Genomic DNA, 19,844 nt, shown 5'->3' with positions numbered 1-19,844 from the left:
CAATTCATTATGATTAACGTTTCAGATAAGATACTGAAAGGTTGCATATTCATGCTCAAGATATCCATGCTTAAGATATCCATTTCAAGTGCGTAAACGTTTTTTCTCCGTTTCTCATTGAGTTATTTACGTTATTTAATTATCGTGGTAGACGCTCCATTTGATCGATTATTATATGACAAGACGTGCAATAATTTCTTATTTTTAAATATTCTTATCTGGTGAATCGTGTGACAAAGGTTTGATCGTTTAATATACGTTAGTCCACGATTGTTGGGGCAAGAAATAAAATGCTGACCAGACACGCTTTCGCTGGTCAGTTACCATTCATTCATTCACTATCGCGTACGTGCTCCTCGTCGTGCTCGAGTGTATCTTAAGATTTATTGTAGATTATAGTAAAACAACGTAAAAAATGGAACCTGATAGTCGTAGTATTTTAGAAAAATTGGAATTGTTATTAAATACGCTGAATCATATGCTAATAGGGTTTGTGTCAATCTATATGACGTGGTATGGCCTCTCTCATAATTTGAGCTCGGTACCGTTGCATGCTTGGTTGTGTACGATAGGGGTAAGGATTAAGGACGAAAGGAAAACAATTTTCGTTTTAGGGAATTTATCTTTAAGATACATTTAGTGATGGTGCATTTTGAGTTATGTATTCGCGCGATTTATCCATGTGCAATATTAATGTTCACGAGGCGAGCAAGGACTAATTAAGCACAAGGAAGTGGAATTGAGATGGTAATCAGCGTAGTCATCCACTTCAAGTTACATTTGACAAACCATGTGAATTTTCGTTAGTAAGTACGAACTTCTATCTATTTTATTCATCGTTCTCTGGGGTTCCGTTACGCTTCATCGGATCCTGTGAAGTGAAATGCCAAATGGAGTCAGCTCTCCTTGCCTGCCCTTTTTAAAGCTGAAAACTTTTCAAGGATAGATTTTCAATCCTGCTGGGTAGGATGCATGCCAAAATAGCCAAGTAACTTGGGAACGAATCTAGCTCCAAAGCCGAATTCAGTGTGAAAATGAGGTAAGGGGTGGCTGGCTATTATCCTTTAAATAGCTCAAAAAAGTTGATTGAAATAGGCCGATCAGGCGGGTCAGTTCTGTGTATATTTCAAAGAAGACCATGAACTGGCTTTTCTATACGTTTTTCTCACACTACCTGCTCTAGTACGAGCTTGAAACGCAAAATCAACTGACAATCAAAAAGGAAATCACAATATCAGTAATCGAGTCAGATCTACGAGTTCCAAGACCCAATTCAAAGTACCGGGTTGGCGAAATGAAGGAGAAAGGACTACATATCGCAACGAATACTTTGCCAACGTTCGGCTATGTTGGAAGTTCCTTGATTATCCTCTTAAAGTTAGGATATTCATCGTCGATTCCAAATTTAGCAGACATTGCCTCACCTCCGCTCTGAATTCAATTGTCCGGCTGACTTCTTCGTGCCTAAGCTTCTTATGGGTGACTGCCATCATCCTTTAGACTTCGGTCCATATTTCCCTTAATTTCAACATATATGTTCCATTATGTTCTCAGGTGTAAAGTGCTCCCCTGTTGTTGCTTCCAATGCAGCCCTCTGGGTTGTGAATCTCGGACAATGAAATAAAACGTGTTCTGCGTCCTCTGGAATATTCGGGCACTTTGGGCAATATGGAGAAACATCATGCCCAAATCGATAGTGATATTCTTGCTGAATTCCGTGTTCAGTCAAGAACTGGATTAGGTCGAAACCCACCTGGCCGTGGGGTCGCTCGATCAATTTTCGTATATCCCATATGATTCTCTAGGTCCAGCGGCCTTTTTCTGATTCGTCTCATTTCTCCTGCCATTCCGTGATAGTTTCAAATACTTGAGTGCAAACATGGAATGAATGCTTTTTATTCCAACTTTGATCTTCATCGACGTGCACTTTCTCCGCTTGGTAATAAGTACTACTCCCGTCTTATTTTCTGTGAGAAGTAGACCAGCATTCTCTAACCAGGACTTAATGTCATAGACTGCTTCATTAGCACAAAGCTTGACCTCTTTAAAAAGAACAAAACAACCGTCAAAACACGCCCGTGAAACCAATTTAGGCCACAACAGTAGCGAGGTTTAACGTCAGTACTTCGATATATATAGTAATCAAGACAAGAGTCGGCCAAAGACGGACCCTTGTGGAATTCCACATGTCATTCATTTCATTTTTTCATCTAATTCGTAGTATAGCAGCCTATCGATCAGGAAGTCGGTGCATCAGGTACTTTGGCCCGCCTAAATTGATTAGGGACTCAAGTATTTTGCCTCATTTCGCGGAATTGAAGGTGTATTTATATCAAGTGTGATCACTGCACGGTATTTGTCTTCGTCAAGTGCGACCTTAGCTGTGTTAGGCACCAGACGCTGCATCCATTGTAGACCTCCCCTTTTGAAAACTGAACTGATTCTGAGAGAGAGACCACCTTTTTTCGGCATTTGGAAATAATCTGTGACAGATTATTCGTTAAAATAATTTGCCAATATTATTTAAAAGGCATATCGGTCTGTATAAGGAAGGTTGACTCAGCGGTTTGTCGGGCTTGGGTATGAGAATCAGCCTCGACCTTTTCCATTCTGTGGGAAATGTTCCTTACCTAAGACATGCGGTGAAATACCTCGGTAAGCATATTTGGCGCTATATTCACAGCTGTCTTAACGGCCTTGTTGGGGATACTATTCAAGCCAGCAGCCTTAGTTGCTACTATTTTTTTTGCAGCTTCAAGGACTTCTTCCTCGCTTACCACAGGGATTTCGGCGGGATCCGGATTTTGTGGGAATCGGTTCATCACTATCTTGTTTAGTAAGTTAGGGCAAGTAATCGATGGAGAGCGTTTGCCTTTGATTTGTATAAGTGTTCGCTTTTATTTCGTTGACTGCGTTTCCGGGCCTTAAGGCAGGTCTTGCATTCTTCGATTTCAGGATTCTACTCGAAATTCTGTGTTCGTTTCTGGGAGCCAGTACACCGTGACATGGACGCGTTACATGCTCATTGTAATTTTTCGCCAATCTGGGAAGCCTTATCATTTGCGTTTCCTTCTAACGGTTACGCAAAAACTCAAGCCTTCGTGAACACTTGTTTGCGACGTATCATTGGGGTGCATTTGCCTGATACTATTTCAAACAAAGAATTTGGTCGGCGTACAGGTCATTTATCCGTGGACAACATGACTGCTCACATATCAAGAAGGAGCTGGTTACGCCATGCAGTTAAACCTACTCTCTGAAGAGGGCCGATGAGTGAGTCGTCCAAGAGCACATAGCGCAGAATATTTGAGAAAGAGCGCGGGTATCTCGGGAAGTCCTGGGGGAGCTGAAGTGCATTTCAGCGAACCGCGAAAGATCGCGCGTAGGTGTGACTAACGTGTATGAATGGAAACCGTATATATTGCCGAACTGCTGTGAGGATAGTTCCAAAAGACAATGCGGTTGAGGTTCACTTGAATCAACCGTGTATTCCCATTACTGTCGTTTTAATTTAAGAAAGTTATCGCTTCCAGCAAAGGACTTACACATGTCCTAGCTAACATGTCTTCCAATAGCTTCTGGATTGCCTCTGGTGTTGAGCGCCGCGTGTGTGTTAAAATATATTTTCTCGAAATCCGTAATCGACAACTCCTATAGCTCTTGCAGCTTGCACTGCTTCAGTAAGGCAATATGGATTCGTGCCTTAGGTGACAGGTACTTGGCTTTGGAATGATAATGTCCAAATGAAGATCCATGGAAAGAAACGCCTCTACCATCAATTTCTTGACGATAAAACGTTAGCCAATAGGCAAATTTACAAGAATGCCTACTAGGGAGCAAAGAAAACGATCGTTGTTACCGGGAGGGTCCATTACAAAGACCTTTGCGATAAACGGGGTTATCGGGACAGCGCATATGAGTATGTTCTAGGAGAATTTCTGGAGGCTATGCTCTCGGCCCTGTTATTTACGGTTGACCCTCTTGCGATAGATTCGTGATAGTTGTGTTAGATACGCCTTGCATCCACTGAAGCGAATGTTGAGCGTGCACTCAGTATACTAGTTCCGCTGTGCCAGTCATGGAGGGGCTCTGATTGCAGCCTTCAAACAAATCCATCGCCGAAGAGACACGGGGGATTATGCCTACTCAGCAGTTACTTACGTTAAATCCTCAGGACCTTCATGCCAGCACCGCTGAAGACGAAGAAACAATAAAACGAATCAGATCCTGGGATCCAACACTGTGGCTCAATGAGTTCTTCAGGAAGGTAGAACACCATCTGACTGGCAAGATAGCACCACAGTTCCAATATGGGAAGAAGATGGTTCCATTGAATTCATGAAACTTGAGTTCCTATCTCATCAGTTTTCTGTGAAGGTTGGGGTCTACCTTCATTTTGAAAGTTGATATCTCAACATAAGGTGCATATTTTAGAACTCTTTCCACTGCCATTAGATATTTTTGCTCGATGACAATACGTTTCATTGAGAATCAGGCTTGAATTTAGTTTAACAAAGTTTATGATGCCTACCTGACGTTGAAGAACGATCGCGCTTCGAAACGTAAGGTAACAGGAAGGTCAGCTGTAGAATGGAAGTTGGCACTGGTAGACAACAACTCCGCAAAAGAAACGTTGCTAGACTTAATGTTATCTCATCCCCTCTCTCTGCCATTTGTATAAGCACTGTTCATATACTACGTGCTTTAAATTTTAATGGATGGCAAAGGGTTTGAAAAAGTCAGTATTAATTAGGTTTCTTCTATTTGACTGACTAGTAAGTTGGTTTCAGAAATGGTGCTGTCGTTGTTATTGAATCCGTTTTGGGTTTTGGCCTTCAGAATACAAGCAGTGATGGGCTACCTTCTCCTATTAAATCCGCCCAGTGTTGGTTTTCTCAAGAAACCTTCGTATGTATATCGTTTTAGGTAGTTATTATCCATGCTTTGGGCATCCGGTTGATGATCGGGGGTACTTAGCAAGCAAGACGAGACCCAAGGTATCTGCGTAAACCCGATACAATATGAAAACCTCCAGATATTACTTTAGATCAAACGGGAAAGTTCTAATCCCAGTGCTGATAGAGGAATTTGTGTCGTCAGTGGATGTCGGATATCAGGAAATTTAACTGGAAATGAGTACCTGAATCAAATCAGGGTGGAAATCCTGGGCGAACCCAATGTTGACAACATTAACAGCCAATCGTCAGTTCATCCAGGGCGAGAAAGTTTCTCTTCAATTGGTCCGGTCCGCCATCCCTTAGTTGGCGGATTCAGGACCTCCTTAATCTCTAAACCCCTCCCCTAGTCTGCCGTTACGGAAATGAGATGTGCACGTTTCATACTCTATAGATCCACACTGGATTGTTGCGCTACCGATCATGATTGGAGTCTATAGATCTTGCCAATAATCTAGATGCCTTAGGTTACGTTAAATTACTGGACAATGTTGTAATCTGTTTGATATTCTGCCAAAAATTTACATAAATTTAAATGCGCACTATTAATTCAACGTTTAATTCTTTCGAAATTTAGTATCAATTTTTGATGGCTGAAGCGATCATGTGCTTTTATTCAGGTAACGCTTGGACGTCTCTACTTTCGACACGAGGAAAAAGGCATATCCATTGGGTCCTTCAAGTTTTGGGATCTGGGTTAGCACTGGCTGGCTTCATTATTATAGTAGTACACGTCACAGGCGAGCACTTTACTAGCATCCATGGAATTCTTGGTAAGATTTATATTTTTTAATGTATTTTATTACTATTAATCGAGATAAGCAGATTTACTAATGTTTGGACCATCTCACAAGTCCAAAACTTTTATTCAAAAAATGTTAATCTACTTTTTTGATAACAAACATTTTGAGAATCTAATCAATGACCTTTGACATTCTTCTCATTCCAGGTTTGGTCAGCACTATATTTCTACTGATCAATTTGGCTATGGGACTGGCGGCATTTTTCTCAATCAAATTAAGGAATTTGATTAAGCCCATTATATCTAAGACGTTACATGTCTTCTTGGGACTCACCGGCTTCGTTTTGGGAATGGTCACGCTTTACTACGGAATCATCAAACTTAAACGATCTGTCGATGAGACGTTTGTGACAATGCTTGCAGTTTTCAGTTTAATCACATTAGTTTTATCTTCGATTGGCACACTGAAAACATTATTTAGAAATTTAGTTAATTGTTGTAATTAAGTGCCATGATATACTCGATATGTACAGTATAAGTAGTATTGCTAAGTGTAAATACAGAAGAACGAATGATATCTACCTAGTGCGAACCTCGGTTTATACGTTCATTACAAATCTTTTTATTTGAATAAATCTTATTTTTATATTTTAATTTGTTTTCCTCCATTTCTATCTATCATCATAAAGGAAGCATGTGACCCTTCAAGAAAACTATACGCTAAGAGCATAATCGTCTGGAATAAAGTATCTGTATTTCACCTCAATCAACAGAGGTTATCTGGTACCATGGGACCCGGGAAAGCCCTCTGAGTTCATATCCCTCAAGAGAATTCCTGGGGTATGTGTTTTGAGCCCGGTTGTTTGCGGTTGGCCCCCAAGTGGGAGTTTCATGGGGGTTGCGGTTACGTCCACTCGTATGAATGTTGGATGCGAATGCCGATAGTCCCCACCAAGTGCTACAGGTATCTGGACTATGGACACACGTCAGCAGCTCGCAAGGGTCCGAACAGGTGGGCAGCATGCCGGAGATGCGGCCAGGGGGTTAATAAAGCGAAGACATGCAATGAAAGCAAGAGCAGGGATCGTGGCGCGTCCGGTGAGAGCGACGCATACTCTGCAGGCTCGTGACGGTGTCCGATCTTTAGGGCAGAATTGGAGAGAGCTAGGGTGCGAACGGCATGATCCGCATTTTACAAATTAACATGCACCGGGTTGCAACCGCTCACCAATTGCTAGCACAGTTCGCTGCGGAAGTAAATGTTGATCTAGTGCTGATTAGCGAGCAATACCGAAACAAGGGCTCGTCCTCGAGCGCGGAGGGACGAATCCTGGTAGGCCAGGGCTATTGAATGGGGCATGCCCCAGTCAGACTCCAGAGGTAAAGGGATTCTGGAAATGGTGACGAGAATCGGGCTTGTAGTTTTAAACACCGGATCCACGCCAATGTTTCGGTGCCCAGGCAGTGAAGGAATCATTCCTGACATCGCTTTTACGTCGAAATCTCTCATCGGTGGACGCCTGGCGAGTCCTAGAAGACTTCTCGGCAAGTGATCATCAGTACATTGCGTTCGAAGTGGTTAACGCTACTTGCTGGCGAGCACCAACGCGACGCTCCCCCTGTCTGTGGAGTCGCGAGGGTGAACATCGGAAAGTTTGTCAAAGCTCTTGGAGCAGGGAGGGCCGCGCTGAAGGGTGCTCCGGGGGTGGTAGTGTCGCAGCTGACACCGCCATAAATTCAGTACTGAACCTAAACCTGTGTGAGGCTTCCATGCCCCGGAGAGGTCCCAGACTTCTATGCACTGGTGGACGGTAGAAATTGCCGACCTACGGAGGGAGTGTCATACGCTCCGCCGTTGGGAAAACGTCAATGAGGAGGCATGTGCCATAAAGGCACAGTATAGATCAGCAAAAAGGAGACTCCGCAACGCCTTGTTAACGAGGTGAATGAGGACCTGTGGGGACTTGGCTATAAGCTTGTCACCCGGAAAATCAGGGCTCTCCGGAGGCCCTGTATACTAAGTACCCACCAGATGGACCGCATTGTGCGGGCATTGTTCCCCAGACACTCTGTACGGGTTGATGTAAATAGCGCGGGAAGCGTCGGGGATTGCCCCCTTTTCACAATGAGAGAACACGAAGAAGCGGTTCTCACTATGAAAAAGAAGAACGAGCCGGGCCCTGATGGCATCCCGGCGGAAGTTTACAAACAGGTGTTCCGCCAACGGCTAGAACTGCTGCTTGAAGTATTTAACGGTTGCTTGAAGGACCACATTTTTCCTTGCCGCTGGAAAGTGGCCACACTCGCGTTGATCAGTAAGGGTAAAGGAGACCCGGAGCTCCCGTCTGCAGACCCACCGCTGTGTATGCTTGACACGGCCGGAAAATTGTTCGAGAAGCTCATCAGTATTAGACTCGCTGAAGCGATCCGCGCTGCCGGAGACTTATCTGCAAGACAGTTCGGGTTCAGAACAGGGAGATCTACAGTGGATGCTGATATGGAGGTCGTAGATGCCGTTCACCGAGCCGAGGCACACAGCCGCCGATCTCGACGGATAGTGCTCCTCATAAGGCTCGACGTCAGAAATACCTTCAATTCCGTAAGATGGACAGATATGTTAGGCACATAAGAAAACTCATTTCACATACCAAGCTATTTCTTGCGGATATTGAGGGATTATCTGAAAGACCGCTCGCTGCTCGCTGAGACGCTAAAGGGCCAAAAGAGGATGGAAATCACGTCGGGAGTAGCACAGGGATCCATCCCAGGGCCGGACCCCTGGAGCGCTTCTTATGATAGTCTGCTGAGACTCGATATGATCGAGGAGTCGCGCTTGGTCGGTTATGCAGAAGATGATCCGGCACTTGTTGCCGGACGCACTCTTGAACAGGAGCAAAGCAGACTTGACATATTGATGCGACGGGTAAACAGATGAATGACTGCTCACGGTTTCAGCCTTGCGCTGGAAAAGCTGAAGTAGTCATCTTGAGCAGAAAGAGAATCCCGACCCTGCGTTCCATATCGATCGGCGAGTTGACTATAGACTCAAAACCAGCGGTGAAATACCTTGGTTTAATGCTCGACTCGAAGATGAGCTTCTTCGAACAAATCAAAGCAGCAGCGGACAGGGCTGCAGCTGGAGTTGCGGCCTTGAGTCGGCTAACGGCGAATGTCGGGGCCCTATATCAACTAGGAGACGTGCCTTTATGGGAGCAACGCAGTCGGTTCTGCTCTATGGTGCGGAGGTATGGGCTGATGCCCTTGATAAGGAGGAGTATCGTAAACGCCTTCCTCAAATGCAGAAGCGTCTACTTATCCCACCGTCTCCGAACCGGCTAGGACGGTGACTTGGGTTCTAGCAAGAAAAATTGCGAACTTTTGGCCGCGTTCGGGAGAAGAATCCTCTGAAGAATTTTTGGCCCCCCACATAAGGATGGACGATTCCGTAGCCTACACAATGACGAAATCTATGAGCGATATCATGACCGTCCGGTTGTGGATAAAATCCAGCTCAATAGGTTACGGTGGGCGGGTCACTTAATCCGTATGGATGAGGATGATCCAGTCCGGAAAGTCTATAAGGGCAATATCTATGGTAGAAAAAGAAGACGATGCAAACCCTCCCTGAGATGGAGCGATGGCGGAGGTCAGGATGGCTGACAGCTTTTAGGTATATCGAATTGGTGGACCTCGGCGCAAAACCAGGATGTCTGGAGTTCCTTATTAAAGCATGCCTAGACCGCAACCGGTTGTTGCGCCGTTGATGATGGTGATGAAACACTCCTTCACTTTTACGATTTAATGCGTTCTTTTGTATTTTATTGTTTGCCGGTAGCATTGCGGGCCACTTCCTTGACCTTGGAATATTTCCTGCGGTTATCCTTCTTGGAAAAATGCATTAGGGGCCGCAACCGCCTTCGTTGACCTGCGTTTCCCTTTCAGCTCATTATTTTTTGTGATGTTCCTGGTAAGATCTTTCTTTCTTGTCACATTTAAATTATCTGTAGCATTGGATGCCATGGTGGCCAAGTTGTCCACCACCGAGACACTGCGGCCGAGGGATAACGGCAGCCGGGATCTCGTTCGCTCACTTCCAAAAGGCGCGGGTACTGGGCAACAAGTCTAGTTTCTAGCTTGATACTGTCCTTTCAGCGTCTATGGTCTCCAAGATTACTTCGGGGACTTCTCCTTGTGAATATGCACAAGCACATTGTCAAATCTATAGTTGATATGCCAATTTAATCGTCTAATTGTCTCCAAGATTTTGCATAATTGCGTGTGAAGATCATCATTTTGAGCGATTAGGAGACCCATAAGATCCTTCTCCCAACACAAGTCGACAATTCTGCTACTTTTCCGCCTGGCGAATTAGGTAGTATGATGACAGTGTCCTCCGTCGCACAGTCTATCAGCATATAACCTGATCGAACTATGAACACGAGTGCCTTCGATAATTTATTGCTCCTCACAAGTGAATATTTGCTCAGGAAATGGTTTCGGCAGAATGGCTAGTTCAATGTTTTTGGCCGCACTAGCATAGCTAGTGCTACCGACTCCTGTCTTCACAACTGACTTACCCGGGATTTCCTCACTCTTGGGGTTTGTGTTTGTAGGAGCATTCCCCTCATGTAGGCTGAGTTACGCTGCTCTCCCCTATTCTGGCTTTGGTAATGAAGGTCTAGGTCTTTTTAAGATCCTCTTCTGGTTTTAGGCTTTCCTTTAGATAACGCAGGTGCCACTTAGAATCTGTGCCGCTGAGTCCCGTCTCTTTCTTGACGCCTAATATACTGATCTCAGACGTACTTTTGCTAGTCCTTGCTTTTTGAGCAGTGGTTTTTGTTGGTTGGAATCTTTGCCAATGCTGACTTTGGCTCCGCTAATTGATTCCCCAGCTTCTCCCTTTTTAAGTGTAATTACCTGGCTCCCAGTGTTCTGGAAATGTGCCTGCCTGGTGGACCAGTTTGGATGCGGTAGGTTTTGTTTGTTTGTAAATTGCCCGTTCATGTTTCTCCAAGCAGTATGGGGGTTAGGAGGTCTCCCCTGACATAGTGGATACAGTTCACATGACACCCTGAATTGGGAAGGTGTTTTTCGACTTCCCAGTCTAGACTCGTAGCATTTTGTTAATAGTAGGACAGCAGCAGGACGTCTTCTCGATCCCTGATGTTACCGAAGAGGAACTTTGGGAAATCTGAAGACGTATTGGGGACAGCAAGGCTCCGGGATTGGACGGAATTCCGAACAGGGCTCTGAAGGTGGCGGTCAAGGCCAGACCAAGATGGTTCGCAAGCACATTCGAATCGTGCATGGCGGAAGGAGTGTTTCCCGCCCAGTGGAAGAGGCAGAAGCTGGTGTTGTCACCGAAGCCCCGAAAACCACCCGGCGTGCCCTCTTCATATCGCCCTATTTGTCTCTTAGACACCATAGGAAAGATGTTGGAGAGGGTGATAGACAACAGGCTGCTCCCGTTCATCGGGCTTGCGGGTGGTCTTTCAGAGCGGCAATATGGGTTTCGGCGAGCCCGTTCTACGGTTGATGCAGTAGCAAAGGTCGTGGAATTGGCTCGAAATGCAACGGCCATGGGCAAATGCTGTGCTCTGGTGACGCTGGATGTCAAAAATGCTTTTAACTCAGCCAACTGGAGCTGGATTAAGGGCCCTTTGGCCAAACTGGGTGTTCCTAGCTACTTGGCTCGGCTCATCGAGAGTTACCTTTCGGACAGACTTCTCTGGTATGAGACGGACGACGGGCCGAAGGAGTACATTGTGACAGCAGGTGTGCCTCAAGTTTCTGTATTGGGACCGCTGCTGTGGAACATAATGTACGACGGAGTGCTTGGCCTTCGCGTGCCGGAGGAGACAACGCTGATTGGTTTTGCGGACGACCTGGCGGTAGTCGCAATTGCAAAGCATCCCGAGGACGTGGAGCTTTATGCAAATGAAGCCATTCATACCATCAAGTCATGGTTACGAATGGCTAAGCTGGACCTGGCGGACGAAAAGACGGAGGCGGTCCTCATTACCAACCGTAGGAAGAACAACACGGTTACCATCCGGATTGGTAATCGTGAGGTCGTCTAAAAATCGGTTGTCAAATACCTGAGGTGATGATCGATGCCAAGCTGAGTTTCAAGGGACACTTGGATTATGCGCGAGAGAAGGCAGTAAATGCCAGCTCATCCCTTGCAAGGATGATGCCTAACGTGGGAGGGCCGAAATATACTCGCAGGCTACTCATCGCGGGAGTGGTGAGGTCGATCCTGCTATACGCGGTCCCTGTCTGGGCGGGAGCGTTGAACCACGCTGTCAACCGGAGGAAGAAAAGTTCGGCATACCGGCCAATTGCGCTGAGGGTGTGCAGCGCATTTAGGATAGCGTCGCCGGAGGCAGTGTGTGTTATCGCAGGAATGATCCCTATAGATCTTCTAGCGAGCGAGGCACACTGGCTTTACGAAAAACGGGAGGCAAATCCAGCCGAGGTGAATGCGGATTTCCGAAAACCATCAGGAGAGAGTTGTGTGGCAAGTGGCAACAACGATGGGATAACCCCGACAAGGGCCGGTGGACCCATACGTTGATCCCCTGATAGGGTAGGATGATGATAGTAGAGTGATTTCGTACAGGTTGTGGATATCGTGGTCTTGGTAGGCGAGAAGGTTGACTCCTGAAGAGCCATATATCACTCTTGAAGAGAGACAGGTTCTCTCCCAGAGAGCTATATTCCATGTCAGTCACTGCCCCTACAAAGACGTTGCATACGTTCATTGTTAGTTGGCAACTTTACTTACTTTCGGAATTTTTCGGGGAATCACAGGCCCATTGTTCGAAAAAGCAAAAGCTGATGTTTACTGAAGCTACCCCTCCACATCGGCAAAGTTACGAAATAAAGCTTTCAATTTAAAAAAATTTCCATGGAAATTCTAAGCTTAGGCGCCGGAAATCAAAGTGATTATCGCTCACATGAAGCTTAGTCAAACCAATAAATTTTTACAACCAGAACCAGATACCGCAAATATGGCATTATCAGTCAAACTTTCTTCAGTACTACCAGTTCTTATCAGCGACATGAAGATGTTCTGCCTCTTCTGATGGTATACACCGTCCACATTACGTTTCTGATTATGTTTGGCAGAGGCAATAATGTGAGATAATTAATTAGTCAGTCAACGCCTCACCCATCCATTCCAAGCTCACTTATTTATCGATTCAAAGTACGTTTAATCTATGAATGTTTTATAAATTCATTTCGTAGCGCATCTATCAAAGTGGAGGATTTTCGGAATCTTATCGCGAAATTAATCATATTACGGTGGAGGAGGAAATTCTAGCTAGACACTGAGGCGATTCCAAAATGCCTTAGAGGTTCTTCTCTAGTAGTTTGCCACCTGACCGTCATTCAGGTGTTTTGATTTCGTCGGTGGCGGTGGTCAGCTGGTGGTTTCCAAACGCTATGGAGATAGATTTTCCACCGAGGGATGAAAGACATCCTTTGAGATTGAAGATAGAAATTTTTCTTAATACTTTGAATCATGTGTTTATTGGCTTTGTTTCTATTAACATGACATGGACGTGTTTTCAAAACGGTTGGACAGTGATGACCCTTCATGCGTGGCTTTGTACGATTGGGGTGAGTAGGCAAGGAACTTTTGCGATATGGGTTTGCTGAGCTGGTTTTCCTTTCGTTTCAGTATAACCTCCTCCTGGCGGAATCTATTCTTTGTTTCTATCCTGCAAATGTTTGGACTGACATGTATTCGGTTCGCGCCAAAACCGGAGTCCATTGGTTCCTCCATGTGGTCGGGTCAGGAATGGGTTTGGCCGGGGCTATTTTGATGATAGTACATGAAAAGGGACAGTTTCATTCGACCGTGCATGCTGTTTTTGGTAAGACTTGAGAGTGTCCTTAATTTTTTTTCAGAATTTGAGTGAAGTTTTTCTGGTGTGCTTCAGTGAAATTTTAATCCTTCGAGGTGTGTCAAATTGTGTGGTCTAAATAACTGATTTATCTTAAATAATATTTAAATAGGAAATGGATTCGCATATTGACAGTTATTAAATTAAATTAAATTAAAATTGACGGATATTTAAAAAAAAATAGATTTGCCATTCATGAGATTATGCAACAAATTTTGTACGCCTCTTCTGCCAAGCATGCCTAGCAGGAGACGTCTCTTAATGCTGACATTTTGTTATTTTCAGGATTTATTGCATCCTTTCTACTATTCTTCAATCTGGTTACCAGCGTGGCAGCTTTTTTCCACCATTGCCGGGGTCGAAAATTACACCCGTTCACCCACACAGCTCTTCAAAACTTCATCTACTCTTCATTTATGGCAGGAATGCTGAGTCAGTGTTTAGGATATTATTATATGGAATCCGTAGATGAGATCCTAATCAGATTAATGATCTCTTTCACAGCAATCACATTGGTATTAACCGTCCTAGAATATACTGTTTCATACGTAAAACAATGTCATACACCAGTGGAAGATTTAGAATTGTAGTTGATGTAGACTAATAAATATTTATTTATTTATTGAAAGTTGTTTTCTTTCGAGATAAGTCTGATAATTTGCTACCGCCCACTCGTGATCAGATTTGCGGATTATGCAACACCAAAGTCTAGGTATGAGCAGTTTTAGACAAAGTGACACTCATGATCGTATTTCTTCGGAGGTTTCGTCAAACGTAATAGCCTTGACCATAACTTTCTTGTGATAAGATATGAAAAGAAGAAAAATTCGGACATGGTTTTTAATTAAGAACAAGATGATTAGTGGTGCTAAGGTTAAGCTGTGTCTCCTAACCCAGATTCATTCTGCAAATTTTAGTTTTAATTGCCCTCCGTCGTGACGAAACATAACCAGGCGGACCAAAGTTAGAAAACCAGTTGAGCGGATGGTACTCCTCAGTTATGTGGTAGACAACCACCGGTCAAAAGTTCTACCGTAGAAAATAAATACCTTTTGACAGCTTTGGGGGTTCGAGCCTAATATGGCTCCATTTTTTGAACTCAGCAAGAAATGTCAACGACAAACTACTGGTAATCACATTTGGTATACCACTGTATACTCTGGTTTCACTAAACTACTCACTTATATTGTGTTAATTGCAGGAATATCAAAGCTGAGGCACAGCCTAAAATAAAGCATCGAGAGGCAATGTGGACGCTCGATTCTATACATAAAAGCAAGATGGACATTTTCATGTTTTCCGTCAATTGCCGGGTTTTATTTATGGTTTTCCCTTTAATTAAGAAGAACAACTCATCGTCCTGATATCATTCAACTTCCGGCCCAAACTCCAACTCCAATTACATTCCATCCAAGCGTGAACATTCTAACTAAAAGACTCGTAGAAAACAAGCTCCTAAAATAATATCAAAGAATATTGGCGCCTGATAAAGTAAGTCAATAAGAAAATTTAAAAATTAATTTTCTTCCCGCTTGGTTGCAAATTGGGTATTGATAGGGAAGTTTGATAAAAATCCAAATATAAATTCTTGACACTTATATTTAAGAACCTACGAAGAAAAGAATCGAAATGAGTCAATCCGCAGGTGAAAAGTTAAGTCAGCTGGTAAAGCTGGTCTTATCGATAGACGATCTCGACGGATTTAATATGACAAGTGGTTTTTCGCTTATTATTCATTGATTTGCAAAAAATGGACAGCGGCGTAGGGAAGCAGCATTCTGAAAGTAGAGGAATGCGATGATAAATAGGGATGATGATGGGAATGACCTGGTGTTTAAGAATTGGCTAAAAATGTTCTTGGCTTATCCTTAAAGGCGATTAAAAGCGGGTTAGCAATCCTCCAGGGCCCTGGAGTTTTCTTGGAGGCTTCAGTTTTCTGATCAGTCCATTCGATGTTGGGGATACAGGGCACATTTCCAGAAAGGGTGACAAGACCTCAAGTTCACAGGGGTTCTGACAGAAACGTACAGTGTTTTAAGAATGGCTTTGCCCATGACATCGAAAAAAAACTCTCTCTACGCACATCATAACATAGAGCTACAGGCAAGTAGACGTGAGTGAGTCTTGGCTTGCGTACGACTTTTTTGTGGCACTTCATTTTGGATTACATCAGCGTCCCCATATTAGGTGCGGACTAACTGTGTCATTATGGGCTGCTGGTGGATATGCAGTATAGGTCCCCGATGGACTTCATAATCTCACTTAGGTCGTCAGGGAAAATTTCAACTTGCCGATCTACGTATTCCAGCGCTTCTTCATAAATACCGCAACATCACTACCGAGCATAGTCTCTCTCCATTCCACTCATTCAAGACTTTACGTATTATTTAGCAAACTGTCGTATTTTCCCGACCTTACATCTCGCCAAGGCTTACCATCAAATCCCTGTAGCTTCCGAGCATATTTCAAAGACAGCAATTAGTACACCTTTTAGACTCTTCGTTCTCACGGATGACTTTTGACCTGTGCAATGCGGCGCAAAGCTTCCAGAGAATCATCCACTCTGCACTACGAAATTCTTCTATTCGTCTACTTAAATGACATTCTGGTTGCATCATCGACCGTGTCCGAGTATTTGGCACATTTTGAGTGCATTTTCCAACATCTCCTCGACAAAGGCCTAATTGTTAGCGTTGAAAAGTGTAGATTCCTCCAGCAGCAGGTGAAATTTCTAGACCATTCTATCACCCCCGATGACGTATAAACCGACCTAGACAAGGTGCAAGCGATCGCGAGCTTTTGTTGCCAGGGACCGTCAAAGACCTTGGAAGGTTCTTGGGTATGGTAAACTTCTACCGTCGATGCCTGCTCAAAGCTTTTCAACCCCAGATAGTATTTAATGCTTTCTGTTTGGTCCTAAGGGCAACGAATCGCGGGAGGTTGTGTGGTCTTTAGAAGCGGTCCAAGCGTTTGAAACGATCAAACAACACCTGGTAGATGCTACACTCTCGGTATTCCCTCAACAAGATGTACCTCTAACCGTGTTCGTTGATGCCTCAGACATTGCAGTAGGCGCTGCTCGTGATCAAATAGTGAACTAAAGTTGGCCACCTTTGGGTTTCGTCTCAAAACATTTGAATCCCGCTCAACAGAATTACAACGCCTGTGATCGTGAAATACTAGCTGCTTATCTGTACTAGTACTTTCGTTTTCCCCTTGAAGCCAGATCAGTTACCGTGTTCACGGACCATAAGTCTCTAAATTTTGCCTTAAAGCAGAAGCCCGCAAACCTTCTTCTCGCCAATTACGGTGCTTAACCTATATCAGCCAGTTTACATTGAACAGCCAACATGTGTCAGGTAAAGAGAACTGAGCCACTGCATTGACTCGGATCTCTGAGATCAACATCTCAGCCGCAGTCAATTTTTCCGCAATCGCTGTGGTTCAGAAGGATGACACAGTTCTTCAGAGCCAGCAGTCGGTCTCCAAACATAAGTTTAAGGAGTTCCCCATCTTCGACTCACCTTCATCTATCTATTGCGAGGTCTCCAAAAGGGCACCTAGGCCATTTTTTTCCGGCCGCTTTCCGGAGTGTTTTGCTCGCTGTAGGATCTTGCGCATCCTGGGATTCGGACAGCGAACCGGCTAGTCTCCAGCAAATATTTCTGGCCGTTCATGAACAAGGGCGTAAATTCTTGGGCCAGTGAGTGCCTCGCATGCAAGGTCCCTAGGTATGTTAAGAAGGAATTAGGTGTATTCCCTAAGTCAACAAAGTACTTCCCCCTCTCTGCGAGATTTCTGGCGCGGCAGGATTCGCGGCATTCGAAATTTATTTCGAATGTTGCGCATGGGAGCGGACAGATGACGCCACCGGCGCTTTCCACTCAGTTTAGACCTCGCCACAGGAGTGGAGAGCAGAGTGCCATGACTTGACGGCAAGACGTAAAAGAAAAGAATAGAGAGTCTTCTGTCTTCGAGATTGGTAATTGTGGCAATTAATATTAATTTAATTTCATGTTGTATATAATTAAGTGGTAAATATAATTTAATATCATAAAAAGATAAAGTATTTAGCTCTTAAAGATTCACGATCGTTGATCGGTTTACGCGATGGCTTGAAGCAACACCTTTGAAGGACATTACAGCACAGTCATGTGCTGACGCGCCCTCTGTCGAGAGTGGATTCCGCGCTTTGGTGTTCCCACCGCAATCATTACAGACAAGAAAATGCAATTTGAATCCACTCTTTTTTGAGGGCTTGGAAATCTCTGTGGATTTAAACGCCAGGGGATAACCATTTACCATCCGCAATCCAGTGGGATGATAGAGAATTGGCTTCGGACGCTGAAGGCAGCCATTATGACGCGTGATGAGCCGTCTAGGTCACAGGTCTTGGCTTTCATACGGTCGCCCACGAAAAGTTTGCTGCCAGCCCTGCCGATCTAGTGTACGAGATAAATCTACCATTACCCGGCGACTTGGTCCTCGACTAGAAAGATGGGCTTGAAGAGACTAGATTGTTGCGCCTGCTACGGGAAGCCGTTCCCAGAAGGCTATGCAACCTCGCTTAACCCCACAATGTCCAACTTATATAGTACTAGAATGTTCGCTGAAATTGGAGAAAGTGAGCATCGTAAGGATACTCGACACGATTGCCAAGGAGCGTACCCACTTTTCCACCGAAAAGTCCGTCGAAACTGAGAATCTTATTTTCTTAAACGAGTTTGGGGCTATCTTCGGCAAAGACCATATTATCATATCAACACCTTTTTCTTCTTCCTTGCCTTTGCCCTGTTCGGAGTCAAGTTGAGAGGCTCTCAAATTACTCTCTAGCGTATCAATTCATCGACCTTTTGGTTGTTTTGGATGTGATCATGACTTGTTGCGCCACTGATCCAGCGCACCATCTTCATCTCCATTACTACGAGGTACTGTTCATTATATTTCGTAGTTGGCGAGCACCCAGAATTATAGAGTTTGTTTCATTTTATACGGATCTCCCACCGGCAATCACTTCAATTTTCGACAAGTTGTTCGAGATTAGCTAACAAATTGTGAGACGTTGGGAAAACATCATTAGCTTAGAGCAGTGTTTAGAGCGTTGGATCTCTCGTATGGGAGTGCCCACCATAAGAACATAGAGGAACTTCCCCCGGACATCACCGTATTGTGGTGGGGTAGTCTGAAGTAGTTCACTCTTGCAGAAAGGGTGTCAAAACTCATGAAGATGAAAGCACCGGATTTCAACTCTTTCGGCAATCAAGTCGCCATCGAGGTACGGATTTGGCTCTGTGAGTGATATGACATGCACTCAGTGCCTACGGCGCGGTGATCCAGAAGGGAGAGTACAGCGACTATCATAATGAGGGAAACTGGAAACCTGGCTACGGGTAGTCTGTCTGTGGCACTGTTACCTAATTCTCCTTGAAAAAGGGAGAGGAAGGCTAAGCAGAAGGGGACTTCAGGTGCATAGAAAAGGAGACTGCAGGCTAAACGTTGCTTGTCAGAACCTTCTTTCCCGCCAACTACCAGAAAAAACAGAAAATAGGGAGGTTGGAGATGTGAACACAACTGGTCTAAGGTTTGTGAAAGAAGGGAAAATTTTTTGGTGATGAGGACACGGGCGGTACTGCACCACCAAGTGTGTCAATGTCGGAAGTTCGGTACAAGCTGATAATCGCGGCGGTGCCCACACTGGATGTAGCAGATTCTCCAGTTAGGGGTTTTCACATAAGACAACACATGTTTCTACAAACATGAAGGTTGGTCAAATTAATTTACAGCATGCCAAAGCCTCTTCCTATCTACTGGCAGTATGACTTATATATATCTGGTAAAATATTCATGGGTTCGATTTAATAAAATCTGTGGTATTGGATCAGTGGAGAGGACCAGAATATTTTTTAATGACAGATCCTCGACACAAAGAACTTGCGTTCTGATGTCAAAATTGTTAGAGGCAACTATGCTGAGGTAATTCTGTTATATTCTGGACCTAGTTGGAGCTATAATACAATACGAGATTACTGGCAACAGGGGAACTGCCCTTGTTGCCTCTGCTTCCTTACCTTATGATTTTTTGTGTCCTCCACCGGCGCAAGAACTAAGAGATCTGGTAGTGTTGTGATGCGAACACTCAACATAATTGTTGGGAGAGTAACAAATGCAATCCTAGAGGAGAGGAGTTATTTGATTTTATAATATCATCTGGTCTAATGACCGCGAAAGTAGGGT

General features: G+C 44.3%; 2 protein-coding genes across 2 annotated transcripts; both read left to right on the top strand.

Moving 5' to 3' along the window:
- The first annotated feature begins 301 nt into the window (after positions 1–301).
- On the top strand, positions 302–6,328 carry LOC119651925 (cytochrome b561 domain-containing protein 2-like). Its single transcript, XM_038055755.1, has 3 exons — positions 302–574; positions 5,533–5,728; positions 5,905–6,328. The coding sequence occupies exons 1-3, from the start codon at positions 416–418 to the stop codon at positions 6,201–6,203; spliced, it is 654 nt and encodes a 217-aa protein (XP_037911683.1). The 5' UTR covers positions 302–415; the 3' UTR covers positions 6,204–6,328.
- Positions 6,329–12,969: 6,641 nt separating this feature from the next.
- LOC119651821 lies at positions 12,970–14,233 on the top strand. Its single transcript, XM_038055611.1, has 3 exons — positions 12,970–13,323; positions 13,385–13,580; positions 13,896–14,233. Exons 1-3 carry the CDS (start codon positions 13,147–13,149, stop codon positions 14,198–14,200), a joined length of 678 nt encoding a protein of 225 aa, XP_037911539.1. The 5' UTR covers positions 12,970–13,146; the 3' UTR covers positions 14,201–14,233.
- The last annotated feature ends 5,611 nt before the right edge of the window (positions 14,234–19,844 follow it).

Source organism: Hermetia illucens, chromosome 3 (genome assembly GCF_905115235.1).
Source record: "Hermetia illucens chromosome 3, iHerIll2.2.curated.20191125, whole genome shotgun sequence".
NCBI classification, from domain to species: Eukaryota; Metazoa; Arthropoda; class Insecta; order Diptera; family Stratiomyidae; genus Hermetia; species Hermetia illucens.
This window is presented reverse-complemented; position numbering and strand designations above follow the sequence as displayed.

Excerpts from the sequence above, each read along its gene's own strand:
- LOC119651821 (XM_038055611.1), top strand. The coding sequence starts at position 13,147 with ATGGAGATAGATTTTCCACCGAGGGATGAAAGACATCCTTTGAGATTG. Across the intron at positions 13,324-13,384 it reads CGTGGCTTTGTACGATTGGG|TATAACCTCCTCCTGGCGGA; the intron begins GTGAGTAGGCAA and ends CTTTCGTTTCAG. Across the intron at positions 13,581-13,895 it reads GACCGTGCATGCTGTTTTTG|GATTTATTGCATCCTTTCTA; the intron begins GTAAGACTTGAG and ends TGTTATTTTCAG.
- LOC119651925 (XM_038055755.1), top strand. The coding sequence starts at position 416 with ATGGAACCTGATAGTCGTAGTATTTTAGAAAAATTGGAATTGTTATTA. Across the intron at positions 575-5,532 it reads CTTGGTTGTGTACGATAGGG|TATCAATTTTTGATGGCTGA; the intron begins GTAAGGATTAAG and ends TTCGAAATTTAG. Across the intron at positions 5,729-5,904 it reads TAGCATCCATGGAATTCTTG|GTTTGGTCAGCACTATATTT; the intron begins GTAAGATTTATA and ends TTCTCATTCCAG.